At 35.6% G+C, this 24,043-nt stretch overlaps 1 protein-coding gene across 2 annotated transcripts in view; it reads left to right on the plus strand.

The window, feature by feature from the left end:
* The window catches only part of LOC113228126 (IQ motif and SEC7 domain-containing protein 2), a 343,310-nt gene that overhangs the window by 174,114 nt on the left and 145,153 nt on the right, over window positions 1-24,043 (plus strand). For both annotated transcript variants that reach the window (XM_026461306.1, XM_026461307.1), the window contains exon 3: window positions 12,430-12,783. In XM_026461306.1, the coding sequence (XP_026317091.1) occupies window positions 12,635-12,783 (149 nt within the window). In that variant the 5' untranslated portion in view covers window positions 12,430-12,634. The remainder of the gene's footprint in view (window positions 1-12,429; window positions 12,784-24,043) is intronic.

The raw sequence follows: 24,043 nt of genomic DNA on the forward strand, positions 1-24,043 counted from the left end.
GAGCTCTACAGCTACTATTCTGGACAATACAAAGGATTGTTCTCATTGCTGACAATAAATCAATTTGTAAGCTTTTAAAATTTCAACAATAAAAGCACAGTTTTCAATTTTACGTCACAAGTAGCAAATCATCGTAAATCATCGTGTTTTCTCGTCCGTTTCCGTGATTTATTAGCGTCGAATACGAAATACAGGCATCCCTACAACACAGGTGCAACGAAAATTCCCTGTCCCGATCCAAAATGTCGTCTGTGCATTAGGTAGCTAATTAAACGACAAGTGTCACCTGTGACTCACCTGTGTCTATGTTAAAATGTACAGAAGAGTTGGATTAAGTACATGGGGTGGATTAGGGTTCCGTCTGGCTTAAAATAAAGTGGTAGTAAACGTTGATAAGGAACATGTCTAGGCGTACCTGGTGATGTAACTTGAAAAATCTAATGTTTGTTGTTTACATTTTTGATAAAAAACAAATATGAAAGAAAAACGACATTCTAAATATAAAATTGTTTTTTTTCCAGAAAATGTAAAATAAAATAACTGAAATGAAATAAGACATTAACTGTGATTATTTTACTTCATGAATACAGTAAATATGAATTTCCAATTTAATCATCACTTGACATTCAACAACGAAGGATTCGGTGCACTGCACTCAAAACAGCTATTGAGAAGTTTTTATGGGGTACTTCCCGTCTATAGAAATAAACGTCAGTGAGATTTGAGCAATTTATTTTTATTTTTTTTTGTAATACCTAGTGATGGGACGAACAAGTCTTGCGCCTGGATGTATGAAGAATAATATTAACAAAAGAGCTAGTGTAGTGCCAAATTAAATGTAAAATATATTATATGTCATACTTTCATTTTTATAATTTTTTGAAAAAAAAAAAACCACTCCACAAAAATACGATTTTATTCTAGTTTTTTTTTATTGTTTTTTTTTCACCTCACAAAACAAACGGGTTTTTTTACAACACCTAGTTAGCTAGTTCTTTTTTAATGACTTCCACTAAGTCTTTACCCGCTTTCATTTCGATTACTCGAAAGTGTGAAATAGTAAAAAGAATCAATTTTCTCCAAGAACGCCCGAAAATCACATAATAAAATAAAACTCATAACAATAGCATCAGTGCACGGTTATTAGCGGTACAACCACGGTAATTGCTAAATTAAGTCATTTCTCACTCCGCGGTAATTGTCGGATCGTTTATCAGAATCGCCAGTCCAAGGCGACCTACACATGGAGCATTTGGTACCAGTTACAAGCTGAAAGCTACTTTATTACAATTTATTGCTATGTGCTTTTGTATTGTATCGCTCCCTGAATAATAAAGTGACCAAATTAAAAAAAAATATTTAGGAGAAACTAAAAAAAAAATTATTTGGCGACCTGGCTCCTTGCTCTCTTTTTGACTCACTATCATTGATTTATGTCGACATTTAGATGTTCTTTTTTGGTTAGGTACTATAACTGGTTCAATGAAATCAATCACGTTCGGGGTCACCAGTTTATGGGAGCAGAAGACGTAAATAAAACAATTATTTAGCTTCACATAAAATGCTTGATGTATGGTGCTAAATATATCAAAATTCCTTTAGATGTGGAAACCGATGTCACATTATTACAATATTCCCTACTGTAGCGTAACGCCTTCGATGTTCGCCGATACCGCCGCCCGTGTATGTACTTGCGCTGTCGTACGCAGATATGCAAGTGTGGTCACTAAATTGAAAATAATATACATTGAAACTTATAATTATTAAAGCGATATCTCTAGGCAGCTGCTGACAGCTGTAAAGGTGCCTGGCAGTGTGAAGAAAAACTTTTATAGATTTCTTACAGGTGGCGCTACTTCTAAAATCGTTAAAAAAAAAAACAAAAAATAAAGATCTGCAACAAGCACAGAAAAAATCATAAAGTCTGCTGATTCGTTCCGTAGCTCAGTTGAGACAGAGTCTGACACGGATTTTTTTCTTTGTATTAATAATTTAACAAACTAGTGGAGTAAATTTACAAAAAATAATTGAATATCAAAACATCAAAAACATCACAAGTAGGTAGCAAAACATCGTGACATTCAATATAAACTTAACAATTTAAAAAAAAAAATAACGTAATCATTTATTAACAATAAATATTACTTGACTGTACACAATAAGTATTGAATATTATTTATATAGTAACGATTTACAAACATTTAGGTGACACTTTATTTTTAGATGTTTTCAATTTACTATTATTATATTTATTTATGTAGTGTTTTCGCTTTCGGATGAACAATTTGCAGTGGCTGTGCTCCTCAGATCTATGCGATTTAAAGCTCTGAATAGCACTGCAACTGTTATAGACTGTTCGTCCCGTCACTTGGTATCATAAAAAATAATATGTTTTGTAACACGCCCACGTCAACCCTTAACACTCTATCCTGCAAACTACGCATGTTTGCAGGATGCGGCCCGCGCGCGCGCGTGTTGTGATATGTTAGTTTTATTTATTTATCAGTGTCCCAAAGTATACGTATGCAAACAATATACCTATGATAAATCAATTACTTAATGTATATTAGTAACAAGCGCTTAGAGAGATGTGCACACCGACAAAATTCTGTTGTGACGTGGAATGGCAGATGTTGACTTTGTGTTGTTTTGTTAAGCTGATTTTGTCACTTGCTGTGAACGAGAACGGTCTAACAAAGAAAGGTGAGAGGCTTTCTTTGTTAGACCTGGGATTTCAATTTCCTTTCTACCAACGGATACCAGGCTGAATTGCCTTTGATTAAAGTGAATCCTGCTTTTTAAAAAGCAGAAACATTTATCGAGTTTTCGCTATTGTTACTCATTAGAAATAATACTTTTTTTTCGGATCTAAATCGCGTGTATTTGTTTTTTCTACAGACCACATAAATACTAGTAGACTGGTTAGTAGGAGGAGTCCGTGTTACCTAGATTATCACCAGACGTGAACAGCGCGTCAGTCGTAATTCAAAATGTATGGTGCCATTATATCATGTCGCGTAAGAAGCCAAAGTTTAAAAAATACTCCGGGAGTAATTTCATTTCATCGGTAGGTACTAAAACTCTGTATTTTCTAATATTTTGAACAATACAATACTATAATTTCGAAACAAAACTATTTTCTTGCAACTCGGTAATAACTATATAAATTGGTTGCTAGCCATTGCCGCCGTCAAAGGAACAATTCGAATGACGCTCAATGAATTGCTTGCACTAGTGTGGTATTACACTTGGTACTGCGTCCGCGTGTTGTAATCAAATTATCAATATGTAGAAACTCTGTATTTAAAAATCCGGTTTTTGTTTAGTTCAACATTTTTTTTTATTATAGCGGTACCAATGTGTAAACATAAATTGTTTACGGGTATTTAAAAGATAACGATTTTGATTACTTAAATGTTTTGTCCCAACACTCGCAATAGTTTTTTAAATTTACAATTTATGTAAAAATGCTATATTAATGAACAAAAAAAAGAAATATAGATAGAAGAGGTACAGTGTCGATAATTTTAAAATGCACGTAAGTTCGTAATGAAGACTTTATGAGAGTGGAGATTTTCTTTCCCTTATCTTCATGATTCCTATCTCCCTACTTGCTTATTATACGTCGCCTTCGTCCGCTTGAGTTCTTAGTTTTATCACAGGCATGATTTACATTTACAGTTTTTGTATTGATTTTTTTAATTTCCCGCCGGATAATTCTTAAAGGAGAAGGCTGAAGCAACAGGCAGTAAAAGCTGGGTACGTACTAAATGTAGCACCATTTGTTATAGGCATTTCATGACATCACATTCAATTATATACATATGAATAACAACCGAAAAATTCATTAAGAAATAAATCATTTCGAGTTCTTAGATTTTCGCAATATGTTACACATAGGAAATGAAACTATTATTCGGGATTTAAATCGCGTATATTTGCTTTTTCAAACAAACCGACGTTTCGGTCCCTTTACAGGTGCCATGGTCACGGTTGACTGAGGTGGTATAGTCTTCAACCAGTTATGTCTAATATTAATGAAAACCACTCTATTTTTTTACTATAGTTACAATAGTAATTCATAAAATACCTTATTTTTAATTTTACAAAGAAAACGTTCCAATTTACGTTACATTAAGTTTTATAAATTATTTTATTGAATGAATTTTTATTAAGTTCAATTTATTATTAATTAATTATAGAAATTAGAATGAACTAAAACATATTAATTAGTATTGCAGTCTTGTCTTACGTGGTTAACCCTAATTATAGCAAGTATAAAGCAATACGTAGTTCAATATTCCGCTAGTTATGAAACATAATGTCGATATCAATTAAATGTCACATCCCTATCTGTAGATTGTCAACTTTTTGTTTTGGTTCCAAAAAGTTTATGTTCGTAGAATTGTTACCTTTTATATGACTAGTAATAATAAAACCTTATAAGAAATAAGTTTCAATTTTTTTATTATTATCTATTTCCGTTTGATAATTTTTAACCAATCAAAATTATGTTATCTTAGTACTAATGTAAGATTACGTTTTCAAATGTGTGCGTGTGGCAACACCGGTTTTGATACAAATGTTGCTTGATGCCATTTCCATTCTTTTCTTTCTTCCGTGGTTTTTTCAAACAAACCAACGTTTCGGGCTCTTTTCAGGTCCCATTGTCATGGCTGATTCATTGGTGACAGCTTACTGTGGACCTGGAAAAGGTCCAAAACGATGGTAAAAATTAAAAATATTGACCTTATAATGCATAGCCCTTTGCACTGCTATTGCAATCATACGGTCTTTAAGACTCTGCCTATATTCATCTTCTTTGCTTATCTCCTGGTCAATCTCGATATTTGCAATAGGTATTGTTTCAATATGTGCTTAAACTAGAACGTTATTATTATTGTTTGTTTGTTTATCTTGGAATAGATATTATTAAAAGGCGAAACATTAAACTAGCGTGTGGGTGTTCGTACAAAATAATTTGCAATTTTCAAACGCTTGTTATCTATAACTTGTTCCACCACAAACGTGTCTCTATACGTTTCCGGTTATCTGTAGGTGTTCTAGCTTTAGCTAGTTACGGTTTTCTCAATTCATTATTTCAAATTGAATTGGTGTCGTAACAATTTTATTTCACGCGCTTTTAACGACTTGTCTATTTTGTACCGAAGAAGTAATCTGCTTCCGAGCTTAAAATACACTGATCGTTAACTTAATTGCGTAACACCCTTGGCGGATTCTACCCAATTAATACGAACAACTTTTCCTATGGGAACTCGTCTTAAAATAGCAAAAGAAAATACAGCTGTTCCATATTAAATATTCGTACCTTCTCAACCAAATTATAGTTAAATTGCTTGTATTAGAGCGGGTTACACGTGGTGATTTCGGCGATTGATTCTACGTTCCAGGTAACTGTATTATAAAATGAATTTGCCCTCGTATATTTCTCCTTTATATTTAATTATTTCATATTACAGTTATATCAACCTATATAAATTTCTAAGTAGAGAATTCGACGCCATAATGCAAAGATGGAAACGTCACACATCTTCGATGAATCACGTTTCTGTAATGTTACCTCATATTTACCTTCACAGTGAAGCAAGTGACAATTGACAAGTAATATAATACTTATGCCTTTTTAAAATTCCTTAATTAATAGTATTTGCAAATGCAATAAGTATCAAAATCGTTTGGTATATAGTAGATATAGTTTTTAGCAACGGAAGAGCTCATTGTGAAAGAGTTCGTCCAATGAAGTGCTGCCACCGTAATATATTTCCATTTTTTATGATCCGAACAAGTCGTGCGCCTGATAAGCAACACGCTTGTCTATAACAGTTGCAGTGCCACTTTTTAAATCGCAAAGATCCGAAGGACACTGCCACTGAGCCCGTTACCCTGAGACATAAGTTGACAAGTCACATATGCCTGTAATTTCACCAGCACCCATCCCTTCAAAACTGGAATGCAGTAATGCTCACATTACTGCTTGGTAGCAGGAATAGGTAAGGTACTTTTCTGGACGAACTCATTCATGCTACTGGATTTCTGCCGCCAAGGAGTAGTGTGAGCCGTTACTATTATAGTGTTCCGGTTTTGTAGGGTAAGAGTGCTGATGAACTTTATGTCTTAGGGTGGCAGGTGCAGTGCCACTGCCCCTCAGACCTTTGTTATTTTGCTTCGAGGGACACTGCAAATATTATGAGTGGAGGTATCGATTACCACTAGGTGTAAGACGTATTGTATGTCCCGTCAATTGATACCATTTTGAAAAATCCTTGGCAGACAAATATTTAGCATTAGCGAAAATAGATAAACTTTTCAATTGTCCACCACATATGTCGCTACAATGGCATGAGCGTGCGCGATAGTCATGCTCACGTGACGTCATTTTTCTGAGTAAATTGACAACTTAAAGAAGACTTATGTCTTTGTGTTCATGCTACGTCGGCTTGCCTACAAAGTATAGCCTTAATTTGGTTATAATTGCCCATTGTTATGTTTATTGTTTTGTTTCCTTATTAATTTAAATAGAATTATGGAAATGTCAGTTCCCAGATTGTTAGGTTAATTTGAGACCTACTTTTGATCTTATGCAACGGAAGTGTCTTAAAGAAATATTAGGTCATTGTGCAACACTATATACATCATCTGATAATTTAATATTTTTTGATAATGAATGAGTTTTAATGAGTATAGTATAAAGCAGGTTTCCATTTTATCGAGATATTATTTTCTATGATAATTATTATTATGATAGTTATCCACCTTGATTTATAGTTCTCTCTTTAATGTTTCCCTAAAAATGTCAAAGAGTGGGGAAAGTAAATAAAATAATAGTTGGTGTATTTATAGTCCCACTGGTGGACACAGGCTTTTCCTCAATGACTGGGCTATTATAGTTCTCATGCGGGCGGTGATTGTGAACTCGCACACGTTTGGTTTGGTTGTTTTTAATTTTTTTGTTGGTATCATTTTGTTGTTCCAATTAATTTTGTAAATATCAGGATTAGCCTTCGTATAACCGCGCACTGTCAGACCGACAATTATGGTTTGCCGTGTTTTTTCTGAGCTGCATGGGTGTGGCTAACTTTATTTCAGCGTAACAGGAGTATTCGTGCATACAACAAATGTACCCGTACACGACACCAATCGGTCCCTGAGAACGATTATTTTGAATTATCATTGAGTTTTCATTGTTTATATTTGTAAATTATTTGAAGTTATATTTTATAGCCCCAATATGTATGAGGAACGCTTGAGATGGTTTTTGGAGAGGATGATTCTGACTCAATCTATGAGGGCGAAAACAACAGTGGGTTAGAGAATCATAATAGAAGTCAGCAAGTAACAAATGACAAATAGCAGGAGATAGTTCTGAAAGAGAGGAGAAGTTTCTAGTCTACTATCTAGACAAATATTATCAAATGAAATGGAAAAAAATGCTCATTGATGACAGTAAGAAGTATTTTTGAGCTAGTTATATTTTTGTATGCGACATGCTATATAGTGTACGGTTTTTAAAATTTTATATATTAATCTTGCATATTTCAGAGTTTCTTTTATTTTGAAACTATAAAAATATATTTTTGTTCAACTTTTAGTGACTTTTAGGAATATTGTAATTGACCAATAGCTCTAATAAAAAAATTATATAAAACTTTGTTTGATATAATTTTGTAGATTTCCTTTTAATACTAAAATATATTTTACTAAACATCATTCTAAAATGGCCCTCGAACTTTCGGTCTCACAGACCGTATTTGACGCGGGTATAGGAAGCTTAGATAATTATCCAGGTATATTTATCGTGATAATATTATCATGATGATTGTGACTTCGAAGCCTAGTAAGAAGTTTTATACTCATTTTAAATTGCACTGAGCACGGGTCTCTTGTAAGGTGACATTTTAATAATCCTTCGTTTCCCACAAAGTTTTCCTTAACAGCCTCAACCTCAAATGGCTTTGATTGATTCCGCATAACAGTGAGTGTTGAATCGATCACTCTGGAAAAAATATATAGTAGAATTTAGGATACACAATGATTACTATATATACGGTGTGAAAATACGATTCTTAAAAAAAACACAAACTTAAGCTCGAATTTTTTTTTGAAAACCGCTGTATTCAATAGGAACTAAATAGAACACGTATAGTATGCGATTTACATTTTTCATATTGCTTTAATTTTGATTATAAGAAAATAAATTCTGAAATAAAGCCAGCATCCCTGCCGTTCGACCCAAGTAAAATAAACCGTATTAGTACAGGAAAAATTAAAATCGAGCTGATGTATTATCGGCTCGTAACTATAAGCAAGAAAGGAGAAATTTTCTATACATCTTTCACTAGGCGTCTTGTAGAGTTCTTAACATGTTAAATCTACGAGAAACTTTCAAAAGGATATAAATAACTTTATTTAAAGTGCTCTTAATACTCCCTTAGAAATAATCTGTTTATCATCGTACCTCCTTACGACAAAATTTCATGTATGTTGGCGTTAACTGTGACGTCAAAATGTACACGATAATGACGTCATAAAGTTTAATGCCATGTTCGCGTGTTGCTAACGGGACTATGGTATGAGTCCATAATGTTTGAGTTTGTCATATTCTATTAATAAGGTATGTGCTTCTGTACGTTAAGGGCAATTTCAAAAGTCCGGTCACTGTTAAGAATGGCTGCACCAAGTGGACAATGTAATGAAAGCATGATAAGTCACTTTTCGCGGTTAATATGAGTAATGTTCACTCTGTCTTGGTCGGTTAGGTTAGGCTCGCGAAAAGTAGGGAATTATTCATACTGCCCGGTGAGAGTGTTAACTACATGCCATCTTAAGTCTCAATTTATCAAATGTTCACGGATAGTCGGACATTATTGACACGGAAAGGCCAATGTAATAAATTTATCACCGCGATACCGGGGTTTCCTTGTGCGGCTGTGAGTGTGTGCGTGATTATTATTATTATGTTTTTTATTTTTTTCAGTCTTTTGGCAAGTTTGAACCACATTTACGGATCGAAATCAAGTAAACGCAATATGGCGTTTATCTATGTGGAAGGTGTGTAATAAGAGCCTACTTCGTCCTCTTCCATCTGCATGAACTTTCTTACAATGCGGCATGTATTTAAAATTACAGCCTTTTTGCAAGGTGGTAATGTAGAGGCTTTCTTTACAACCTAACAATTTAAGTATGAATTTTACATAATATAAAAATAATATAAACAATGTTTCATTATTCATTTTTTCGTACATGAAAAAACCATTCAAATATAAAATTGTTATGTAGTAATATTGTAGAAAAACAACTGAATGTGGGTTACACCATTTTTGTGCTGAAATCCGCCAAACAAAACGTCCGCGGGAAAAACATTCCATCAGATTCGAGACGCGATAAAGTGTTTACTTTGTAAGCAATTTCTTAAGTACAATGTTGAGGATCTACAATAATTTCTACAGAGCTTGATCAAGTGTTCCTAACGATCATAATCGAGATCTTTCGAAAGAATATGGTGATAGGGCACTTATATACACGCTTTTGTAGTTATCAGGGCCCATTGGTCCATATAACAGAATTCCGTAAGAAATTTTTTGTCCGACTTAGTTCGGTAGCAATAGAGCTCCGCGTCAAAGAGTTCGTCCAGGGTAGTACTGCCACCTTACCGTTCCGGAATTGAAGGGTAAGGGTGTTGGTGAAATTACAAGCACATGAGATTTTTTAACTTACATATGTCTCAGGGTCTGTGGCAGTGCCCTTTGAGCGACACTGCAACTGGTATGGACAGGCGTGACCCTTACCACTGGGCGCACGACTTGATCGTCCCGTCACTTCGCTTTTTAAAAAGTATTGTAGATATAGAACGGAAAATTATGCAGAATTTGCTGAGTACTTTCTACATCGGCTTACTTCCTTCAAATATCCACTATTAGATACCACTACTTTATCTACTATTTTGCGAGTTATGTGTAGAAGTGGAAGATACTCGTACATATATGCATATCACCTGTTACTGGAAGGTGTCCGGTAGGAGAGGGCGGCGTTGATGAGAGACCTGCAGATCAACCTCCCTAGACGCTATAAATTGTATACTGAGGAATCCCCACACGAAACAGGCCAAAAGACTTTTACTATTTGTTGAATCGGCTCTCCAGCATGACGGCCCTAACCTATAGTTTAAGACATGTGCCGAAGCTATAGTTTAGAATACCATGGAACTGGCATATTCATTGTACAACAGTTCCTAAGTAAAAGATACCTAATGAAAAGTTAACCTTTTAACGAACATACATCATAAGAAGTATCTATACCGTCAGCAAAAATATCAACATTATGTATACATTTCGCAAATGTTCAATAATAATTTATAATAATCGGAAAGACTGATTCGGCGAAATATCGTGTTATTACAAAACATACAATCCTTATAAACATGGATAACAAAGAGAAAGCAAATAATATTAATTACAAGCTTTATTTGTTCATTTCCCAGAAAGACTGGAAATTCTCTTAAGGATTTCTTAGCGAACGTGTATTATTGTAACGAAACTAGAACAGATAGATAGACTAAATATACATGCATTTTGAGTAATAGAGCTTCTTGTTAAAGAGTTCGTCCAGGGAAGTACTGTCACCAATTTCTGCCGTCAAGCAGTAATCGTTCGTTACTGCGTTCCGGTTTTAAAGGATGCTGGTGAAATTCTGTAATTTCCTTAAGAGATTTTCCAGTCTTTCTGGGAAATGAACAAATAAAACTTGTAATTAATATTATTTGCTTTCTTTTTCTATTTGTACCTGTGTACATAGGACTTGTCAACTTATGTCTCAAAGTGACGGGCGCAATGGCAGTGCGCCTCAGATCTTTGCGTTATGGACAGGCGTGTCGCTTACCACAGCCACACGACTTGCTCATCCCAGGTTTCAGGAATTTATTGTAAAGTTGAAGGTAAAGAAAAGGCTGTAACAAGACGAGAAAAGGTATATAAAAACAGGTGCAACAGTATAAAACACTTCCTTGCTACGGATTAACGTAAACAGTTCAGACACTTACCCCAAAAGGGTCGAGTTATACGGTATTACAGATTGGTATTAAAATTGGCACATGATTAGGTTATGGTTATTACAGATTGGTATTAAAACTGGTAAAAGAATCAAAATTAGACGCAAATGAAATTAGAGCAATACTGTTTGCTGCCGCGATCGAGCAGAGAGTGGCGATGGAACGAAACAAAAACAGAATGACGAGGAAAAGGAATTAAAGAACGATTTAAAATTTAAAAACAAGTGACCAGAAACCGGAGAAAATGCGACAAAAAGGTGGGATGACGATGTAAGGAGGTGACATCGTCACATAATGAATTATAATCAATAATATTGTGATTGATTTAATTAAAAATTCGCCAAACGAGCTACAAATTCACTAAACTGGAATAATTTTTTTTCTATGCAGTTTGACACTACAAATCAAGGAGAAAAAAATTAAGAGAATTTTCTCTTATTTTTTTTACATTCTTAGTTTGGATTGTAATCCACACACATGTATGTGTAATCAATACTTAAAATGTATGGAACACAAATAATTTAAAACACAATACGCTTTTCTATTCAAAGTGAATGTCACTACTTTAAGGATATTCGCGATATATGTTGCAATGTTCATCACATGGTATAATGACAAACTGTGTAAACACGTACACTGATACTATACAAAATCTCTACGTTTCAAGAAGGTCAAATTGTTTCGGTTGTTGTTACGTAATATCATTTGATGTTACCTAGTGAGGTGAAACAATTCGACGTTATGATTTTAAACACGTGAATATGGAAAACTAACCATTTTAAATGAAAATATTTAGTTATATGAAAAAGTACCTACTATTTCTAAATCGCGGCAATATAAGCGTAACAAAGAAAAGGTACGAATTTACTTCTCAAAAAATAATGGCGGTGAAATAATAATTGCCAGGTCAACATTTTTATAAGCCACGAAGGAAGAATTTCTCAGGTTTAGCAAACAAAAGCAACCTACACGAAAATCCGTATAAAAAGAATTCGAAAAAGAATCCCCGTACTAACGTTCATCTCAGAACAAAGGTTTTATCTCTTGCTAATTATACGGACACGCTCAAAGTGCTAAGGGTTAACAGAAAAACAAAATGCCCTGCAATTCAGTTTCATTGTTGATGGAAAAATGCAATTAAAACGGAATGACGTATAAAAATACATCCGAAAGGCTGCGAAACGAACAATGGAGAGAAGTATCTCTAATGTTTATGCTTCATATTACAATAGCTCCCATACTTGTACCTCCATAAGCTCACATTATGAACCTTAGTTTATGAACAAAATTTTCTGAATTCTCATACCAACTGCGCAGTTTTCCCCACCCTCGACCGACTGTAACCGAGTGATTTATTGTTTCAGATGATGTAGCCGAGCATCGGCGCACAACCAGTAGAAAACTTCATCCAAATTCAGTGAATAATAACAGCGCTCCCCTATTTACGTCTCGCCGCGCGTGTGTGCCAATGCAAAAGTTTAAAATGCGCGGGTGTGATTGGTTAGTGCGACGCATTGATTGGTGACTAGTGATGTGCTGTGTCGATAGTGGTTATCGATAGTCGTCAACATGGCGACGATGGATTTGACGAATGAGGTGGTTCGGTTACGAGCCGAACTTGAGAAGGTGTCCAATGAGAGGGACATGCTTCTTTGCGAGCTTTCGTCGTTGAGACGAGAATTGGAGCTCAGCGAGTTAAAACACCTGCAGGATGACAGGTGAGTGTTTTTTCCTTTAGGAATTCCATGCATCATTGCTGACATATGTTTCATGTTCATATAGCAACCGTTTCCGCGCAAACAAAGGGCGTGCCTACGTCTTGCGGGTCCTTTCAAAGGCTCGACAGTTCGTCACAAACCTCTCATACCTACGCTGTAGGTTGGCTCAAGACACGAGCTTTACATATTTCCGATTCGGCTGTGAAACATAATAAACGTTTCACAGTAGAATCAGATTGTTATTTATTATTGTTTATTGTTAAAATGTAAACATAGGTATTTTTTAAATTGAGAGTGGAAACATGATATCTATAAACACAAAAACAATTACCTAAAGCCATGATTAATTCAGAATACGTGGTGTTTAAAAACCAATTGTGTCTGACGCCATGTTTTAAAATTCTCATCGTCTTTACCATGGGAGATGTCAAATCAGTTGTGTTTTTTAATATAATTGAATTTATAACATTAGTAATTTTATAATATTAAAATTGTTGACATCGTGAACTTAGACCTTTGTCGATAATATTTTTTCTTCTCCCGCTACAGCCTATGCATGACGTCACAAACAGCCATCGTTATTACTAGCATTGTTCGCGGCGATGTTTCCGACGTGAGCGACGTCAGAAGGTCCTTCTTCTTTGAATAGACCCTTTTATCGCGTACATGTCAGCAGTCTTAACATACAAGCCCGTGAGGGAAAAGGGGAAGATTGAGAAATTGGGGAAATTGAGTATAATTTCCTGAATTTCTTTAACGTCATGGTTTATTAATGTTGACGGCATTTTATCGGATATTGATCAATGTGAATGACCAGTTGATAGTGATGGTTTAGAGAAAAATTCGCCGGTGTTTTATAGAAAGGCCGTGAGCCAATTTCGGAGATTTTTCAGATAGCATGTTTTAGGTTTTAACGACTGTTTTAAAACTCAGTTTCCGTTTTAATTAAATTTAAGTTCTAAAATTGGATTTTTGAAACAAGATAATAGTAATTTTTTAAACAGTCGTTAAAACCTAAAACATGCTCTCCTAATAAATCCACAACATGTCGCTTTGCCGTTTCTATAAAGCACCGACAAGTTTTTATAATAATAAATTTATTATCTCCATAAATTTTGGTTATGATTATTTTACACAAAATCAGATTTTGTTTACTAAATTGACAAGCCTATGGAGACTGGAATCTGAACTCAAGCGTATTGTGGCTTCTAACCTTCTAGGCTCACCCAAACACCAAAATAAAGAATCTTTATGTCGGTACTATAATAGAGTGCGTCTTAACTTGGAGATAAATTCTTCATTGTTTGACTTCATGTTTACTATTACCACAAATGTAATTGTTAAGTCTTTGTTGTTATTTTTGTTACCACTTTTTATGTATAACGTTATTGTACATATGTAATGCGGGTGCCGGATACTTGTGAAATACAGTGAAAGTTTGTGCACTCTATTTTCGCGATAAAACATTGCCGTGTTTTTTTAATATTTAAAAAAAATACTAGCTATGACTGTCGCGGTTAACATATTCTACGTATTAATTCAGGTTATAAATTACTCACCGAATTTTATCAACATTTGTTAAGCTATTTTCAGTGCTAGTGAATTACACAAATCCGTCATAATATCGGCTTAACACTTGCGTCGTTAAGTGACCTGTATTTAAATATAAATGTGAACACATTTAATTATATACAGTTTTGTTCCATAACAAACACTAAAAGACGACATTAAAATGCCTTACTTTCTCAAACTCATCGTCTTATAAAGAGTGATTATTCAGGAAATGGCAAAACTTTCTATTTGTTTTAAATTTCTTATCAAAGGTGTTAATTGGGATGCATTACTTTAAGTATAAGTAAAAGCCAATGTGTGAATGTGATGTGAAATCAGCCTGCAAAATTTTTGTACAATCCATTTTTTACTTTTCAGTAACTTTGTGCTTTAAGGTACGAGTTTGAGAAAGTAATCGATGATTAGCAATATTTGTAAATTTTGTCACCGATTTTTAGCTGCACTCAAAATAATGGATATAATAAAGCCAGCTCTTGGTATAATGAAACTACATGTGATCATACGTCAAAAGTACTTTTATCACATGAAAGTCATAAAAAAATACCCACTACACGAAGCAAACACTACATTAAGCGTAAAAAAGTTGTCATTTTGCAGATGTGGCCTTATTACAAAAAAATGGTTCAGATTCTCTATGTAACATTTTGGTGTGGATATTATGCGCACGGGTGGGGTATTATGGCTACACTATCGATTTTGGTGAACATCATTAATCATAGACCGGAGAGCGGGTAAATATTGTTTATGGTTTTAGAACGTACTTTGGAGTTGTATATTAATGATAAGTTATGACAAAGGATAATTTAAGTACTTCAAGGAACGTTATTCCATAAATCTGTTCCGAAATTGAAGTGAACCATTTCCTGTACCGTTCAGAGGGAAAAGTTCCAACGAGGATACCAACTGTCACAGTATATAACATCGACTTTTACTGTTCTTTTGTAAGATATATACTGATAGACGCGGTTTTCCTCCTTGGTCATGAATTGACAGTGGTGAAGTCGTGAAGGGTCGCGTAAAATATTTGTATGCGAAATTGTAGTTGACCGGATTTATCCGGTCTCGTTCGATTTAAAAAAATCACATAGTTCTGCAAAATATCAATGTTACGTAATGTAGATTGTTATTAGAGATGTTTCTGTGAAAATTTTTCTCCCGTGTTCTACTATAACTAGAAACTACTAGACTATAACCCAATAATGCAACACACTCATAGTCCCGCACTAGGGAAAACCTGTGTCGCGGACGCCATGGATCGCAGATAGACAACCATAAATTACACCCAAACTCACGAGAAAAATAAATGTAGGCCATACACACATTTCTCCCGGCCTGGGAAACGAATCCAGGATCTCTGCGTGGCAGTCCAGTATGGTAACCGTTCGGCCACAGAGGCAGTTAATCTGAGCTTATTTTACAGTAAGATATATACAGTATATTAATAATAATAATAATAATAATAATAATAACTTTATTTAATAGCCATTACAGAGAGAATAGTTACAGCTAGTGTAATGAAATTTAGTACGTACTTAATTACTAGATGATTGATTGATATTTTATTTCTAAAAGGCGTATATTATTTAAATATCGTGCAATATATTTGTACCTCACACGCTTCGAAACCTACGCGATCTAAGCAACCACTTATACTCTTTTGGTCTAAAGACTAGCTTAAACTTTTCAATAGGTGTAATGTATTTCTCGTGTTAACCTGGAAACTCTTACATACATACAAATAATTTACGCCCGTTTCCTATCGAAGTAAGCAGTGACAAGAGCATTCTACTTGCTACAACAAGCATCAGTGCTTTCGAACATGCTAACCGGAGGTTCTCTTGATTTAACCTTTCTTTAGGACGTTCTCGATTTAGTCATTGTAAGTTCGCCTTAGTAAGCCCTTACCAACTAAGCTCACTCTCGCCTTGTAAATAAAAACTTAGAAACTCCTAATAAGGCATTTTAATAATAAAACCTAATTACATTTTATGATAAAGAATTAAAGAGAAATTTTATGGGAAGTGGAAAACTAAGACGGAAGAACAATAAAGTTTATTGATAAATCGCACCGCGGGGCAAGGGTCTCCTCCACATGTTTTCTAAGTGTTATAAATCTCTTCGATGTGTTATAATTATTAATACAAAGAGTGAACACTCAGAAAATATTCCTTCGATCCGGCCTGATTCGAACCGACGTCTTTTAGTATACCGTGTCAGACGATAACTAACTACTAAGCCACGGAACGAACCTGCGGATCTCACGAATTTTTCTATGTGTCTATAGTCGTGTCTTAGTATTTGGTTTTTCAGCGACTTTTTAGCCTTCGGTTTGATTTCATTCACCGTTAGCTATTATACCTCTCGTATTAACGAAAAACTATGAAAAATCTTTTTATAGAAAACCAGCGTATGCTCTGATATTCCTAACTCTTGTCTTCTAACTTATTTATATTTACTTGTAGCTCTGTATGTATGTATACATGTATCACACGTGTATTGTAAATGTGTAGTGTGGCATAAAGCAGAGGATACACAGAGCATGTACCATTTCCTTATGTCTCAGCCGACGCTGAAACAGGAACGACTGAAAATCAGCGTCTGTCTCGCCATAGATAGACCTATTGCTGAGTCGTATCCTTTTCTTCTTTTGCGCCACTATACACACTTACTATTTTAAAATCAGGCAGCCATTTGTTGTTTTAGTTTTAAGTATTAGATTTAAGTGCGTATAGTGACTCAATTTAATTAATAAACGTTTTTCTTTCATTCTTCCTTTCTTTCTTTCTTTCTAAATCGCAAATATCTGAGGGACTGCCACTGCACTGGGCCCGTCACTCTGAGACATAAGCTGATAAGTTCCATGTGCCATGTGTAATTTCACCAGCGCCATGTGCACTCAATAAATTAATTAGTAAGGAAGACAGTTAGTTGTTAAGACAGCTTAGACCTTACTTAAGAGTACGTCTTGGTATCAACTTGACAGCTCGTTGGTGTCTGGCTATAGAATGATATCTCCCCTTCTGTAAAATTACGTTTTTGCTCTTAGTCGATTCTGACGCTTTTCTGTCGATGTACATTATATATGTATGACCCAAAATTTCTCCGAGATCGAGAGTTTTGGCCTATGTCTTACCTTTAGGGAAATCACTTACACTTAAACTGTTTTTGTGGTACCATATGTACAGTACAGCTGCTGAGTTGGGAGAACTCTTGTCTCTCAGGTAGGAAGCAATAAATCGGTTGGACATATGATTACGTTGATCATAAGTATGACCATTAGACCATGCGCAAATTATCGTTTTATTACTGGATTGTGATGACTTGCTCACGTGCAAATGAATCTACTTAGGCGATCATCTGTTATAACTTTCCAACTTTTAGAAACTTGAAAGATATTTTCAAATTAAATCGTCGTAAACCCGTTGTTAAACAAAAAATAACTGAAAATGCTATAAAGCACTACAACAATAATGTTGTATCGAAAGTTGATGTGATGCGTACAAATGTGGGCTGTATACAAGCTGTCGTAATACAGTTCCCTTTTGACGATAAAATAACATCATTAAACTACATAGTTTCAAATTTTACCAATAGATGGCACCTCGGATAAGAAAAATCGATTACCACCTTCACTACATTTGTAATAAGTATATTGCTTCATCATTCTATGTCTACTTCCCACTGCTGGGCATTGAGTCTCGGTTACAGATCATATGCTTTCGGAAAGGCTTTCAATTAAACAAATATAGACCACGCATTTGTGGTACCTTCGTAAAAGGTACCAGAACCCTCTTTAGCCTTCAAAACTTTAGCCAACAAAAGAGAGATCTCTCTTTTCTGTAATGCATAAATGAAACATAGGCTAGTGTATGACAGTGTTGATGTACAATAGACTAGTGTACAATAACCATAGAGCGTAACGTTAAAATAAATCGCAACATTTTGTTAATGTCACTTTTACTCAACGAATCAAGTACAGTGACAGGTTTAGAAAGTTGGCGATATTAAAGCTGCTATAATTAGTGTTTGTTTGTGTTATGTCCAGTATATGGTTTTGTATAAATATAAGTATTTGTTATAAAGTTAGGGAATGTATGGTTTTTGTGACTTTTAGCTCTAACGTGTTTCAGGAGAAGTATATAATATTTACCACTAATAGCATACAGGCAGGGCTCCGTCACTCGCTTAAGGTTACGCGATTAGTGCCTACCTCTAAGCGCGCCGACGTCGGCGCAAGCGCTCTTACAGTCTTTAATTTATGAGCATTCGGCTCCGCACGACTGCACACGGCATGCAACGTTATTTTCACCTCTCTAAGCGCGTGCTTAGGTTCCTTTCTCGTCGTAGTGAGAGCCTGGTGTCATTAGACAGATTTAGTAGGCTATTATAGCGTAGGTATTTTCGATTTTGTATGAGAGCGACGTATCTGTTACGTAGCAACTATTAAGTAACCTGTGGTACAGGGTGTTAGTGAAAGTATACGCACATCAGACTTTATGTCTCAAGATGACGAGTGCAGTATCAGTACGCGTCAGATCTTTCCAATTTAAAGCTCTGAGTTGAGTACCTGTTATATTTATAGGCGTGTCGCTTATGAATAGGCGCACGACTTATTCGTCACTAGGTACCTTGATAAATTATGTATAAAACACGAATAATTGCTATAAATGATGTTTAAAAATGATTCATAATATCATAATCTGTATATAATATTTGAAGTCTAAAATTAGAAAGAAAATGGAAGATAAGGCTTCTACAAATAAATACAGATATAACGTAGGCAGAACACAGAAACAGATTGTATGAAACTTTTATCTTAATGAAAGAAGTCTTACTACTAAAACGAGATTTCTTCATTCCATTTATACGTTTTGTTAAAATCTCAAGTCCCCGGGGCGCCATTTAGTTTGTTTTCAATTTACACACTCCCCCTAATGTACCGGAAAAAAATGGATGCCACTCACGCCTTGGAAAAGAATACCTATATTGCAGGCAGGATTAAAACCGCTGTCGGAAAATTTATTACTTCTAAATATTTTTGCATTTGTTCCGTCTACCAAAACAATTTTCATATAGCCTTCAGATATGAGAGAAGACATTTGTTTGGCGTAACGAAACAAGGAAAACGAAAAATGACGCGTCAGAATGAAAATAGAAAACAGACCTACCGACTCCGAACGAGTCGAAAGTCCAGGGAAAAGCGTTTGATTTGGACCCAAGTTTCATAATAATAATAATAATAATAATAGTTAGCCGATATAGTCCCTCTGGACATAGGTCTCGCTCAATGAGAGGGCTTAGGCTAATGAATATCTGTGCATAATATTAGTCATTGCATCTTATCATACTTTGTGACGATTTGACCTCTTTACATGGTCTTTCCCACCTTTCTATCGCCTTTTCTCCGGTTCCTGGTCACTTGTTTTTAAATTTTGAATCGTTCTTCAATTCCTTAGTCTCGCTATTCTTATTTTGTTTCGCTCCATCGCCACTCCCTGCTCGATCGCAGCAGCGAACAGAACTGCTCTAATCTTTAAATTTGCATCTAATTTTGATTCTTTTTCCAGTTTTAATACCAATAACTACTACCAATTTTAATACCAATCTGTAATACCGTATAACTCAGCCCTTTCGAGGTCTTAAGTCTGTCTCACGTTTAGTATTTAAGTAGGGAGTGTTTTGTAGCGTGGTACCAGTTTTTTAAGTATCCCTTTTTTATTACAGCCTTTTTCCCCATTGGATTTAATTACGAATAAATTCTTTGCGGACCGAAGTATCCTATTTTTATTGCCATGAACCTGGTCACGGCTCATTAGGGTTTACAACCTTTTCAACTTTACAAACATTCTAATTGCCACAAATACTTATGTGTCTAACTTCATTTAAAAAATAACACTTACAATGTTGACAAACTGCCTTATGATAACTATCATAAACATCATAACAACTATTTTAGCGAAATGGAGTTATTAACATATCTGGAGTCAATGAAACGAGATCCAAAACACCGTCTAATCGGTTTATTTATATCTAGTTTAGTTTCAGTTTTATTGCTAAGCAAAATCAGGGTAATTGACATTTTTCAAGGAAAAGGAAACTAAAGGTGGCAAAATTTCGAAAGTTACCAACATGCAAATGCGTTAGTCGTGACAAGGAAGGCAAAAAACAATGTGATAAGAAATGAATATTTTAGTTAAAGCAATTATTTTACGGACTTTAATAAATTAGGAGATTTTACGGGTTTTGAGAAGTGACTCATAGTGAATATTGTTTTTTTTATAATATCAAGTGACGGGACGAACAACTCGTGCGCCTGATGGTAAGCTACATGCCTGTCCGTAATAATTGCTTGTCACTTTAAATTGTAAAGATCTGAGGGGCACTGCCACTGCACCCGTCACCCTGAGACATATATTGACAAGTCCTATGTGCCTGTAATTTCACCAGCATGCTTACCCTTCAAAACCTCAAATGCTCGCATTACCGCTTGGCGGCAGAATAGTTAAGATGGCAGTACTTCCCTGGATGAACTTTGTCACAAGGAGTTCTACTGCTGGTAGCAATAATGTCACTGTAATTTTATTTACCGTCCTATACATAAATTTCGAAAACTCAGAGGTGCAAGCCGGGATTCAAACCCACGACTCTCTTGAGAGATGGTAGGTCAAACCGTTAAGCTACCACGGCTTTTTAAAGTTCTGTAAAATCTAATAGCAGTAGAGCTCCTTGTAAAAGAGTTTGTCCAAGTGCTGCCACCCTACCTGTTTCTGCCGTTAAGCAGTAATGTGAGCATTACTGCGTTCCGATTTTGAAAGGTAAGGGTGCTGGTGAAATTACAGGCACATGGGACTTGTCAACTTATGTGTTAGGGTGACAGGCGTAGTGGCAGTGCCCCTCAGATCTTTATGATCTTCTTTTTAGCGTGTCGACTCCGACGTTTGTATTTGTGAGAACCAGTACTCAGCGACTAACACAGCATTATCAGTGGCGTTATACAGGTCCTCATCTGTGCAGGTGTAGGGGCACGCAGGACAAGACAAAAGATGTATCATAGTCTGAGGAGAGACACCACAAATACATGCGCTCTCAGAGCTATAATCCCACCTGTGTATGCTCTCCCTGTTACGGCCGACTTGGGTCCGCAGTCTATTTAAAGACTTCCAAGTGTGCCGAGGTAGATTATGCCCATATGCATAATCTTTGTGATTTAAAGCGCTGAGTGGCACTGCAACTTTATTACTATGAACAGGAGTATCGCTTATCACCTGGCGCACGATTTGTTCGTGGCGTCACATGCTATCATAGAAAAATTAACAAAATGTTTTCTAATTTTTATTTAACGTGTCTACTTTGACATCTATTTTATGGTCTATGCTATGCTTCCCACATTGTCAACACGCAAGTGAAAAACATAAAATACAAAACTAATGCAAGAAACCTTTTCCAAAGGAAGCTACTAGGGAATGGCGGATTCTAGCGTAATACCTTCTCCCTAGAGATGACCCGTTCCCCGGTAAGGGTTGCTAGATATGTAGTCTATCTCTTCAATAACACTCTTGAAGTAAATGAATTTTGCTTTCACTGGGTTTACCTATAAAAAAAAATATAAACACCTCGTAAGCCGGTGAATTTTGGATGGTACACTTAGTAAGTGACACAAGAAAAATAACCCTAATATCGAGTTCTGGTTTTCGTGAGTGTTACTGTAAGAATTTTTTTTCGGATCTAAATAGCTTATATTTGTTTTTTTTTAAACAACCCAACTTTTCGGGCCCCTTGTAGGTCCCATGATCACGGCTGAAAAAACAAATATACGCGATTGAGATCCGAAAAAAATTACAAGTACACGAAGTTCCATATACTTAAATCCATTCCATCATTTTCGCTTTATTTTTTATTCGATACGAATTTCGACGCGCTCACCCCGCGCGGTAGCCGAGCGGAGTGCGCGTTGCCGCCGCGCAGCGACCGCATGCATCTAACTGTCTTGGCCAAATGCGCTCTGTTTGTTTAGCTTTTACGTTTTAACTGAAATGAGCGTCCAGGGCACGCGGGCGAGTCTGGCTTGAATTTAGTCTTCGCGGCGCCGGCGGTTGTATTATTCAGAGGAATTTAAATGGTGTTGTCTAGTTAATAGAATTCAAATTCGCCATTAATGTACATGAAGGCGTGGTAACTGGCTGGTCGCCTCGTATAACTGGGCACGTGTACATTATGGTCGTGTCAATTATCTCACGAATAGCCACGAAAATTGTAGAAAAATGCTTCATTTTGCTACTTTGGGGTACAAAAACGTTAGTCGCACTTGTAATATTGGGCTATGTCGAGTGTGTGCGTTAAAAAAAAAAAAAAAAAAAATTATCGGTGGTGGTGTTTAGTATCATCGTTAAGTCTTATTTCATTTAATTTTAATAAATTTACAATTTTCTGTTTACCGTAATACATTTTTTGTTACAAGAAACGACAGTAAACCATACCGCCGCAATATGGTCGCTTTCGAGATCTAAGTAGACATCTCGAATTCGTCGTCGTTCAGCTAGTGCCCGTTAGATGGCAACACATTGATTGAAATTTTAACATTAAATCAGAACTTGTTACTTATTTTTAAATTAAAAACTACGACCAATCGTTATGAATGTGTGACTTTTGGCGACAGCGGTTCTGATAGTAATCGAGGCTTAATAGTCTGTAACCTCAAATGGTTTTGGTTGATTCCGTATAACAGGGAAAGTGTTCAACCAATCACTTTGGAAAATATATGTAGTAGAATTGAGGATGTACACTGATTAGGATGTACTATACGGTGTGAAAACACGATTCTTAAATATTTCCACGATAGGAGAAATACACAAAAGTACATCGTAACTTTACAAGAAAACAGCTGTGTTCAATAGATCCTTTATCAATATACCAATGATTTTTTTTCATATCAACTGAACTAAATAGAACACGTATAGTATACGACACGAAACACACTTTTGAAACAGGTTTAATTTCATTTGTAAAAAAAATGAATTCTGAAATAAAGCCAGTGTCCTTGCCGCTCGACTCAAGCAAAATGAACCCTATTAATATGGAAAAAAAAATGTATTCGAGCTGAGGTAGTATTATTTCTTAAGGAAGTCCTTTGTTTTTTTGTTCCGCACTCGTAATGTGGCATACGACACTGGATATACACAGCATTTATGTACGCAGTAACGACCAAAAATCAGCATCTGTCTCGCCCGAGATTATACATTTTACTGAGTCCTTTTTTGTGCCACTATGTACAATTACTAACCTAAAAATTACTTAGTTACTTGTTGTTTTTAGTTTAAGTATTAGATTTAGGCAGTGTTGGGCGTTAATCAATTAAATTTCAAACAGAAATTCAATTAGATCAAAAAATTGCAATTGATTTCAATTGAATTGATTTTAATTGCAATTAATTTTTTTTGTTGTTTTAAGATACAATTGAAACGAACAATTAAAACCGAAACTACCGAATAAAAGTGTCATTACGAATTTTAATGAATTTGGAGGTAGGTTAGGGGGTAGGTTGGGGGTTGGATTAGGGGGTGAGTTAGGGGTGGGTTATGGGGTGTGTTTAGGGGGTGGGTTAGGTTAGGTCACTCACCCACCCCCTCAAACCCACTCAACCACCCACTCACCCACGCCTTCACCCACCCTCTCACCCACCCCCTAAACC

This window comes from Hyposmocoma kahamanoa, unplaced genomic scaffold (genome assembly GCF_003589595.1).
Source record: "Hyposmocoma kahamanoa isolate Upper Pololo Valley unplaced genomic scaffold, ASM358959v1 224, whole genome shotgun sequence".
Lineage (NCBI taxonomy): Eukaryota > Metazoa > Arthropoda > Insecta > Lepidoptera > Cosmopterigidae > Hyposmocoma > Hyposmocoma kahamanoa.